The sequence below is a fragment of the Lepidochelys olivacea genome (genome assembly GCF_965140295.1).
Source record: "Lepidochelys olivacea isolate rLepOli2 genome assembly, chromosome: 2".
Lineage (NCBI taxonomy): Eukaryota > Metazoa > Chordata > Testudines > Cheloniidae > Lepidochelys > Lepidochelys olivacea.
In genome coordinates this window covers 269,039,926-269,050,640 of record NC_140412.1, presented here as the reverse complement: position 1 = coordinate 269,050,640, position 10,715 = coordinate 269,039,926, and the positions used below count along the sequence as shown (strand labels likewise).

Below are 10,715 nucleotides of genomic sequence, written 5' to 3'. Positions count from 1 at the left end.
CCTCACTGTCAGCGACGCCACCGACTGCTGCGGAAGAGACCCGGACCCCTGCGGCCCGAGCCGGGGGGAGCCGGAGCCGCGCACCCCCCGGGCATCTGAGCCCAGGGGCAGTGAGTGGATTGGTTTCCTCTCCTGGAACCACAGACTCAGGGAAGATCAGGGCTGGAAGGGACCCCGGGAGGGATCCAGTCCAACCCCCTGCTCAGCGCAGGACCAGTCCCCCGCTAGACCCAAGGCTGCAGCCGGTCGCGCTGTGCCCGGCCCGGCGCTGCGGACGGGGAGGCGCGGCTCGCAGGGGACTCCCCCAGCCGGCCGCGGGCGGAGCCGGAGCCCCCCACCGGGCGCGGGGAGGCTGCTGGGAGGTGTAGTCCCCCCCGGAAAGGCTGGCCGGGAAGGGGGCAGGACCGTTCCCAGTGATGCTTTGCTGCCGCGCACGGAGGGAGGCGACGACAAGGGACCTGCTCTGCCCGCGGAGCTTCCCCCTTCCTGCGTGGGCGCCCCACGCCCCTGGCTCCGCCCGTCTGCCCTGGCTGCCCCCCGCGCCCGGGGGAAGAGCCGCTCCGGCAGGGACCGAGCCTCCCCGCCCCAGCCCAGCCGAGCAGCGGCAGCCCCGGCCGCCCGGGCTCCGGGGGAGGCGGGCGGCGAGATGTCCGGCGGGGTCGCCGCTGCCCAGGTGAGGAGTGGGGCGCGGGTGGGAGCGGGGCTGGCCGGGGCTGGGCTGGGTTTGGCGGGCAGGAATCGGGCACCCGCCGGCTTTGGGGGCAGCCCCCGGCCTCCAGAAGAGGCCCCCGGCTGGCCCTGGGGCGTGTGGGTCAGAACTTGGGGCGCGGGTCCCTGGAGTGATAAACGGGGTCCGGTTAGCTGCCTTGTTCCCGACCAGGCTGCGCCCAGGTCCCGAGTGGGGAGCAGGGAGGTTTGAAGGGCCAGGAGACCCGGGCACTTCCCGGGGTAGGGGGGCGGGGGGGGTTAAAAAGAGGGGGTTGCGCGTCCCAGTGCTGGGAACTGTGCTGGGTGGCACCGGGACCCCTAAAAGGGGGGTTTCCACAGAACAACCCGTGTAGATTTGCTCCCCCCCACCCCCCGCCTGGGGTTCAGAAAATGCCCAGTGGGTGACGCCGATCAGAGTTACTTGGCACTTGCCAGCGGTGGCCTCTCACTGGAGAGCACCCTGGGGACCTGTGTGGTGCTCCCTGGCACAGCCCAGAGTTAGCTCCTCCTTGGGCTGCCCTCACCCAGCCGTGTGCCTGCCGGAAAGTGCTGTGTGACATGACCCAGGGTCACTCCGTGCTTGGGACCCACATATCCCGGGAGCTTGTCTGGCGCGGAAATGTTGCTGTTTTCACCAGCCTGCAATCAGCAGTCTCAGGTTTGTGCAGGGAAATGCTGTCCGTTAGGCAGATGGATGGCTAGCCTGACTTCTCACCGGGCAGACCGCCTGCCTTCCCACAGCGAAAACGCCTCTCACGGGGCAGCCTTCCCCACGGCTGCCATTTGGGGAGTGCTTTGCCTGTCACAAAGAACTCCAAGTGCATTCCCAAAGTTCTTGCTTTTCCACGAGCCCTCAAACCAGCCAGCGCGGCTTTGTTCAGTTCGGGCAGGAGCGTGAATCTTTGTATGGAGCTTTGTGCTGTGCCCGGGGCTTGGCGAGAGACCCTCCACATCTCCTGAAAAGGGGTCGTAAAAAAGGGAGAAAATATGCTGAGATTCTTGCTCTTTCTTTCAGTCGCAAAAGCAAAACCCCACAGTGCCATGGGGCTCAGTCAGGGGAGGTAATGTAGTCTAGTGCGTAGGGCCCTGGCTGCTATTCAAAGGACCCTGGTTCTGTTCTACTGTATCACTAACCTGCTGCATGATTGACCTTGGGCAAGTCTCTTCATCTCTGTTTCTGCTCCCACCCTTTGACTGTCTTGTCTGATTAGATTGTGAGATCTTCAGGGCAGGGCAGGGCCTGGCTTTCACTGTGTGTTTGTACAGCACCTACCGCAATGATCTCGGTCGGCGCCTCTAGGCACTACCCTAAATACAAACAAGAATTACAGTAATCCTCACTGTGGTGAACTAAAGGAGCAGGAGCTTCAATAGTTGGTAGCAGTAGTAAGCTGTTATCCTCAATATAGTCTAGCCACTAGCGGGAGAAATGAAACACACTTTACAACCACGTTACACAATATTAATTTCCTGGGGACAACTTTTTCTTAGTTCTCTTTCAAGCCTTTTATTGCTGGATGACTGAACACAACGCAGCTAAAAACAGCAGCAAACAGCAGGTCAAGAGCCCAATGACGTGGGACCATTTTTATAAAAAAGGTGGTTCAGGGAAGGATCCTAGTCAGGGGCAGCAGAGAATGAAACTGCAAACAAAGCTAGTGTGTTCAGAGGCTTTTTAGACTTGAGGAGGGGTTCAGCCATGGGGGAGTCTCTGGCAGGGGGAGGGGGCCCACGTCCAGCACCTGAAGAAATGCGACCACCGCCGTTCCATGCCCTGCCCAGCTGGGATGCAGTGGTGGACGTGCTAGATCGCAGGTGGTATCAGTCAGGGCATGGATGCCAGCAGGGAAGGGGCCCTGGAGCAGATCTCACCAGAGCAGATATTATAGGAGGAGCCCACGATGTTTGTTCATGTACGGGCTGGTCGGTGTCCCTGAAATGGAGTCACACAGTTGGGAGAATTGAGGGCTGGTGCCAGCCCATGGAGAGAGAAGCCCCCAGTTTGTCCCTGTGCGGAATACAATATGGACAGCGGCAGGGCCATCATCCCCACACACGCACCCCACCCCGCCTCTGCCCAGCCCAGAGTGCAGAGGCCACTTTGGCCTCCGAGTCCCGGCAGCCCCCGGCCTCTCTCAACGAGGTCAGCAAACAGCTGCTGCATGGTGCTGTGGGACTCGGGAAGGGGTGTGAGCTCGCCAGCCTCGGTGAAATCAGGCACCGTTCGGCCTGAGCGAGGGAATCCGAATCTGGCCCTCGCTGACCAGCGGCAGAGTGGGCTCCCAGCCCAGCAGAGGGCGTCCTGAGCCGGGTCAGTGCAGTTGCCCTGTTCGGTGACGTGATGTCCACTGGTCTTTGGGAAGAGCAGCCCTGCCGTCAAACTCGAGCCTTCTGCCCGGCAGCTTGTTGTCAGTGTCACGTCAGCAAGGCTGGGGCATCAAAGCACCATAATAGGGCCCGGCAGGTTGTGTTTCATGAGATACTGCGGGGTGAAGTGTTTCTTCGGAGGCTCCCCAGCCCCGGGGAGGACATGAGGCCAATGGGCAAAAGGGGAAGGTCAAAGGGGAATCCAGCATTGCATTAAAACGTGTTGTGACTCACCCGTGGCTGTCCCTGAAACAGAGTGAGACACCCCCACAGCCCGGACACGCACACGCAGGGAAGTGTGTGCAGAGCAGGGAGTCGGCACGTTGACATAAACGCATGTGGGCCTGATTATTCCCTCCCCGCCCCACCGCCTTGTGTATTCGTTTGCCCCTGTGCAAAATAGATACAGGGCCCAGCATAGGGAGGTGTGTCAGCGGGGGTAGGGGGCTGGCAGGGCACTCCCAGGTAGTGCTCTCTGCTGTGGGGATTGGGGGCTGAGGTGCAGTCCATGGGGGTAGCACCAGGGAGGCTGCTGTAAGTTAGGGGCTCGTCTTTGCTAGAGTCTTTTGCCTTGAGCTAGTTGATTGCCAGTTAACTCGAGGTGATTAAACACCTTCGTACAGGCTAGTTGGGACACTCCCTTCATATTTGTTCCAGATCACAAATGTTTGTTCTTCCCCATAGACTCTGCACTAAGGGTTTATCTTGACCAGCTAACATATTAACATGATCCCTTGCCTTGCCTACACTAGGATTTTAATGTGTGCTAGTTAACACAAGTTCAAAAGACAACGCTCTGCCTAGTGTGGACGTGGCCTGAAGTCCTGCTTGAATCATGTTTTGAGAGTCTAAGGGGTGCATAGGCCTTTGTGCTGGCCCCAGCACTGGGTGTCTTTCACCCTGTGGTGATGGTTTATAATGAGAATTGCCTCCTTCCTCGGGGCAGAGGGTTGTGAAGTGTAATTGATCCATCCTTCTACCATGCTTTGAGATCCTTAGATGAAAGGGCCAGGTGGTTTTCTCTTCCTGTGCCCTAACATGCAAATGTCCTTGGCTAATCTCTGCATGATTGATGGAACCCGAACAGCCAGGGTGTTAAAGAACCATGAACGATTATCACACATTCCACAGGAAGCCGAGCCAAGGAGCACATAGCATTAAAGGTTTGACAAAGTTACTTCTTTTGAAAATATCACAGTGTCGGACTTAATTATGTCATGTCAGCGTCATGTAATCCCTGAAGGAGCCTTAACGGAAGAGTGAAATGTCAGCAGGCAGCGGGGGGGAGAGCAGCACCAGGGATTCCTTCGATCCGGCGTCTGACGGGGCACGTACGTGCGAGCACGCCTGGGTCAGAAACCATTCGCAGTCGAGGCAAAGGATAATTATTGCTACTGCACCCGGGCAAGGAAAGGACAACACAGGCTGCAGAGCACAATGTGGATTCCTGCCCTACAAACGGCTCCCTGCCGCTCTAGGGGGACACTCAGCGCCCTGCTGGTAACTGTAGGAACTGTGGGTATCGGTGATGTTGGATGCCCAAGTTTCTCAGTGCCCAGGGTGAGAAATCTCGAAGGGCCCTAATTTTCTGAGGGCAGGTGCTCAGCACTTCCTGGAAATCAGGCTCCTTTTAAGACCTCTCAGGTTGAACACCCAAAATCGCTAGCCGCTTCTGGGAACATTGGCCTTGTCAGGGTCTGCTGGGGGCAACGTACATGGTCCATGTACTGTATTGGGAGTGCTCATCACCTGACATGGGAGACACATGCCTTGCAGGCTTTCTGTCTGCAAAACCAAATCGCCCTGTTGACCAAAGGCTGGGAGACTCCAGCTCTGGATCAGAACTTGGTGGCTTGGACCCATCTCTAGCATTGAAATGTTTTGTTTGAAATGTGCTGCGGAGTTTGACTGTGGTGGCAGCTTCCTTGTGGAAGGGATTGTTCCTGACAGTACCCACCTGGGTAGTGGGGTTTGCGGCCAGCTTGGATCAGCACCCAACAGTCTGGATGGTTTTCCTACACATGCATCTCTCCCAAGTAGCATGAGAAGAAGCTTTCTCATGAGACTGGCCGTGTTTCCTCCTCTGCCTCGGGATGGAAATACGAGCAGAACAGCCTTTGTACCCCAGTGCGTATGGTCCAGGTCCCATCAGTGGAAGAGCTGACAGCAAACCCTTCTGGAATATTTGAGCAAACAGTTTGGTTCCAGCAAAGGGCAGAGGCTTCAGGGCTGAGCCTGGGGTAGAAGTGTCTAATTTGGGGGGTTTTGAGAACTTGTTTTCAGATCACAAGTGGGTCCCCAGTTATTTAAAACACTCACACATTCCCCTTCCCCCTCCCACGCACCCTCTCCTCCTCCCCACACACCCCCTCTCCCCACACCTACCTTCACCCCGCACACCCCCTATCCCCACCCTCTTGTTCTGCTAACGGGGCATGGAGGCCTGTCACATTCGCTTGTACCATTCCGTCCTGATCTTGACACGGGGTTTCCAGAGGTCAAACACTGCTGCCCTTTAGCAGGGCTCCTGCCCCAGGGATCTCTGGGTAGCCTTGAGCGGCCAGTGCAGTTCTTGTCCTGCAGGGGCCCAGGCATGGGACAGAGTGGGCCCAGTTTCAGAACAAAGGGCACAAAACCGTAGCCTTCAAAGAGGGGGAAGTGAATTCTTGAACATGAATGACATCCTCCTTTCAATGTCAGTGTCTGACGTCAGTAACTTCTCTAGGGGAAGCGAGATCAGCGTGAGACCGAGGCAAACTTGGGTTTAAAATGCGGGACTGAACCGTCCCGCAAGGCAGAGAAGAGAGGAGTCATTGGCCTGACATTGCCTAGAGGCAGTTCTCTGGGAGAAGTTTCCTCTGATTGATTTGTGCTGACTTAAAACGAACCTGGCTGAGTAACAGGGCAGCAAGGAAATCATGTTCCAGTTAAGTGCTGGCTTCCAGGAGCTAACCAGGAGGCATACCCATCTCTGATCCCCCCAGCTAAAATCTCAGGCAAAGAGGGGCTTCCCCAGCACTGCGGGGCCTGAGCGGTTTGGCCCCAGGCCTTGTCAGAGCACGCAGTACAGGAATCGCAGCTTAGCTCTGACTACAAGCCAGGAGTGACAGCTTTCAAAATCCATCAGGAATGGTAACGGAACGCAAGACCCGAGACTTCCTGGGAGCCGTCCTGAAAGAGAGGCCAGTGCCATCCAGACCCATGCCGCGTGGGTTCGTGCCGTCATTATTTCTGTCAATAACCGATCTCGTTTGCTAATCAAGCCAGCATTCCACAACCTGCCGGCTTGAATCACCCCAGTGCAGCGGGACAGCAGCCATTATCTGTGCTCAGTCAGGTGGTGGTGGAGATGTCAGAAGCTATCCAAAGGTAACTGGCCCAGTCACTGAGTCTGTCTCCGTTCCCCGGGGCACTGACCCATTCGCTCACCTCCCTTTGTTCTCTCTGCTGCCAGATTCCAGCCTGGCACTCCAACAGGGTCGGGCATCTCTGAAAAGCAAACTCTGTTTTACAAATGTCTGATTCCCAGGGTGCTCTAGGCCTGGCAGATCCCAGCCCCTGCCCTCCATGGGGGATATTCACCCCATCTCAGACTCTTGTATTGCTATCTACCCCCAGACTGTGGTTTTATAACATGCCATGTAAGGGCCCAGGCCTGTGCTGGGGGCTGTGCCCCCCGATGAAGTCCATGAGAGGAAGGGGGTGGGATCTGAGGGAAGGGGAAATACTATACCACTTTCCTCCTCTTTTGCGGGACCGTTTTGCCCTGGATTCCATATCTTGAGCCTGATTCTGATCTCGCTCACTCTGGTGTGGACACCGAAATCAGTGGAGTTCCTCTGGTGTAACATCAGTGCGGACAGGATCAGACTCGGGTCCCTTCGAGCTGGCATACGGCTCTGATGCAGCAGCGATCGCGGGAGTGGAAAGGTGTGAGATATGGGGGGGGGTGCCTCTTTTAACAGCCCCACTCCTGTTAATACCATCACCATGCTCCACACCACTTACATTGCACCTTTCACCCCAGGATCCCATAGGACACTCTCTGAGCACGAGCAAAGGCTCCTGTTTCCCTTGGCAAGGAGACACCAGGGGCTTTGAGCAGCACTCAGCTCATTCTTTGAACGGAGATTTTTCAATGTGCTCTGCTGTCAGTGAGTTCAGATCCACATGACCTGGCTGGGGTCTTCACGCTGCTATCGAAGTGTTGTGGGGGGTGTAATGTCAAAAGCTGCTTCCGACAGATTTTGCTACCAGTACCAGTTACTGACGGGTAAGGATGTTCCTTTTTGTTGCCCTGTCACCTGGTCCGGGAATAGCAAATTGTGATCCATGGTGTGCTCCTGTCACGCTTTGCTACCGCTCACCTTTCCCATCCTCTGGTCCAAGGGTAGCTGGTTGTGACGGATTAGGTCACTCCTGTCACAATTTGCTATCATTTTGCTATCTCTATTTTAAATGTGGACACAAATAAAGAGAGTTATTTTCCAGAATTTTAAAACTTGATTATTGTAACACGGGACATAAACAAGAATAGCTTCCTTTACACTTCAGCTTTTTTTTCCAGGAACAAGCATTCAAACTTATCTTTAGATACACAGTTATTAACAGGTTTTTTTCTTCACTCAAATGTACACTAAAATTAAACTTCTCAATTACTCATTTGTATTCCAGCCGTGTTATTCCAAGGAAACCAGAATAGTTCTCTTAACAAAATAGTGATACAACAGACGTTTCTGTAAACATCTGAACAATGCACACTTTGTGCAGTTGTTCTCTTTCTCCTCATCGGAGGTCTTCCCTTGCGTTTTGCTTGTAACACTCCTGCTAATACAGCCCAGAATGAGGTTTGCTTTTTTTGCAACAGTGTTACACTGTTGACTCATCTTTAGCTTGTGATCCACTATGACCCCCAGATCCCTTCCCTCGGTACTCCTTCCTAGGCCGTCAGTTCCCATTGTGTATGTGTGCAACTGCTTGTTCCTTTCTAAGTAGAGTACTTTGCATTTGTCCTTATTGAATTTCATCCTATTTACTTCAGAGCATTTCTCCAGTTAGTCCAGATCATTTTGAATTTTAATCCTGTCCTCCAAGCACGTGCAACCCCTCCCAGCTTGGTATCGTCCGCAAACTTTATAAGTGTACTCTCTATGCCATGATCTAAATCACTGATGAAGATATTGAACAGAACTCGACCCAGAACTGATCCCTGTGGGACCCCACTCATTATGCCCTTCCAGCATGACTGTGAACCACTGATAACTATTCGCTGGGAACGTTTTCCAACCAGTTTTGCACCCACATTATAGTAGCTCCATCTAGGTTGCATTTCCCTAGTTTGTTTATGAAGGTCATGCGAGACAATATCAAAACATAAGAACAGCCATCTAGCCCATCTTCCAACAGTGGCCAATACCAGGTTCCCCAGAGGGAATGAACAGAACAGGGAATCATCAAGTGATCCATCCCCTGTCGCCCATTCCCAGCTTCTGACAAACAGAGGCTCGGGACACCATCCCTGCCCAGCCTGGCTAATAGCCATTGATGGACCTATCCTCCATGAACTTATCTAGTTCTTTTTTGAAACCTGTTATAATCCTGGCCTTCACAATATCCTCTTGCAACGAGTTCCACAGGTTGACTGTGGATTGTGTGAAAAAATACTTCCTTTTGTTTGTTTTAAACCTGCTGCCTGTTAATTTCGTTTGGTGACCCCTAGTTCTTGTGTTATGAGAAGCAGTATATAACGCTTCCTTATCTACTTTCTCCACACCAGTCATGATTGTATAGACCTCTATCATATCCCCCCTTAGTTGTCAATTTTCCAAGCTGAAAAGTCCCAGTCTTATTAATCTCTCCTCATATGGCAGCCGTTCCTTGCCCTTCATCATTTTTGTTGCCCTTTTCTGAACATTTTCCAATTCCAATATATCTTTTTTGAGATGGGGCAACCACATCTGCACACAGTATTCCAGATGTGGGCCTACCATGGATTTATATAGAGGCAATATGATATTTTCTGTCTTATTATCTCTCCCTTATTATCCCTTTCTTAATGATTCCCAACAGTCTGTTCGCTTTTTTGACTCCCGCTGCACATTGAGTGGGTGTTTTCAGAGAACTATCCACAATGACTCCAAGATTTCTCTCTTGAGTGGTAACAGCTAATTTAGACCCCATCATTTTATATGTAGAGTTGGGATTATGTTTTCCAATGTGCATTACTTTGCATTTATCAACATTGAATTTCTTCTGTCATTTGGTTGCCCAGTCACCCAGTTTTGTGAGATCCTTTTGTAGCTCTTTGCAGTCTGCCTGGGACTTAACTGTCTTGAGTAGTTTTGTAGTTTGCAAATTTTGCCATCTCACTGTTTACCCCTTTTCCCAGATCATTTATGAATATGTTGAACAGGACTGGGACCAGTACAGACCCCTGGGGGACACCACTATTTACCTCTCTCCATTCTGAAAACTGACCCATTTATTCCTACCCTTTTTTCCTATCTTTTAACCAGTTACCAATCCGTGAGAGGACCTTGCCTCTTATCCCATGACTGCTTACTTTGCGTAAGAGCCTTTGGTGAGGGACCTTGTCAAAGGCTTTCTGAAAATCTAAATACACTATATCCACTGGATCCCTCTTGTCCACATGCTTGTTGACCCCCTCAAAGAATTCTAGTAGACTGGTGAGGCATGATTTCCCTTTAGAAAAACCATGTTGACTCTTCCCCAACAAATTCTGTTCATCTACGTGTCTGACAATTTTGTTCTTTACTATAGTCTCAACCAGTTTGCCTGGTACTGAAGTCAGGCTTACCGGCCTGTAATTGCTGCGGTCACGTCTGGAGCCTTTTTAAAAAATTGATGTCACATTAGCTATCCTCCAGTCATTTGGTCCAGAAGCTGATTTAAAAGTGATCGTTTACAGGCGACAGTTAATAGTCCTGGAATTTCACATTTGAGTTCCTTCAGTACACTGGGGTGAATCCCATCTGGTCCTGGTGACTTATTATTGTTGAGTTTATCAATTTGTTCCAGAACCTCCTCTGATGACACCTCAATCTGGGACAGTTCCTCAGAAGTGTCACCTAAAGAGAATGGCTCAGGTTTGGGAATCTCCCTCACATCCTCAGCCATGAAGACCGATGCAAATAATTCATTTAGTTTCTCCGCAATAGCCTTATCGTCCTTGAGTGCTCCTTTAGCATCTCGATTGGCCAGTGGCCCCACTGGTGGTTTAGCAGGCTTCCTGCTTCTGATGTACTTTAAAAATTTTTTGCTATTAATTTTGAGTGTTTGGCTAGCTGTTCTTCAAATTCTTTTTTGGCTTTCCTAATTATATTTTTATACCTCGTTTGCCAGAGTTTATGTTTCTTTCTATTTTCCTCTCTAGGATTTCCTCTCTAGGATTCCACTTTTTAAAGGATGCCTTTTTTGCCTCTCACTGCTTCTCTTACTTTGTTGTTTAGCCACAGTGGCTCTTTTTTGGTTCTCTTACTATGATTTTTAATTTGGGGTATACATTTAAATTGAGCCTCTATTACGATGTCTTTAAAAGGTTTCCATGCAGCTTGCAGGGATTTCACTTGTGGCACTGTACCTTTTAAATTCTGTTTCACTAACCTCGTTTTTGTGTACTT

General features: G+C 51.9%; 1 protein-coding gene across 1 annotated transcript in view; it reads left to right on the top strand.

Moving 5' to 3' along the window:
* Positions 1-438: 438 nt before the first annotated feature.
* KRBA1 (KRAB-A domain containing 1) overlaps positions 439-10,715 on the top strand; it is a 47,096-nt gene continuing 36,819 nt past the window's right edge. The window contains exon 1 of the mRNA XM_084621142.1: positions 439-673. Within this exon, the coding sequence (XP_084477268.1) occupies positions 647-673 (27 nt within the window). The 5' untranslated portion in view covers positions 439-646. The remainder of the gene's footprint in view (positions 674-10,715) is intronic.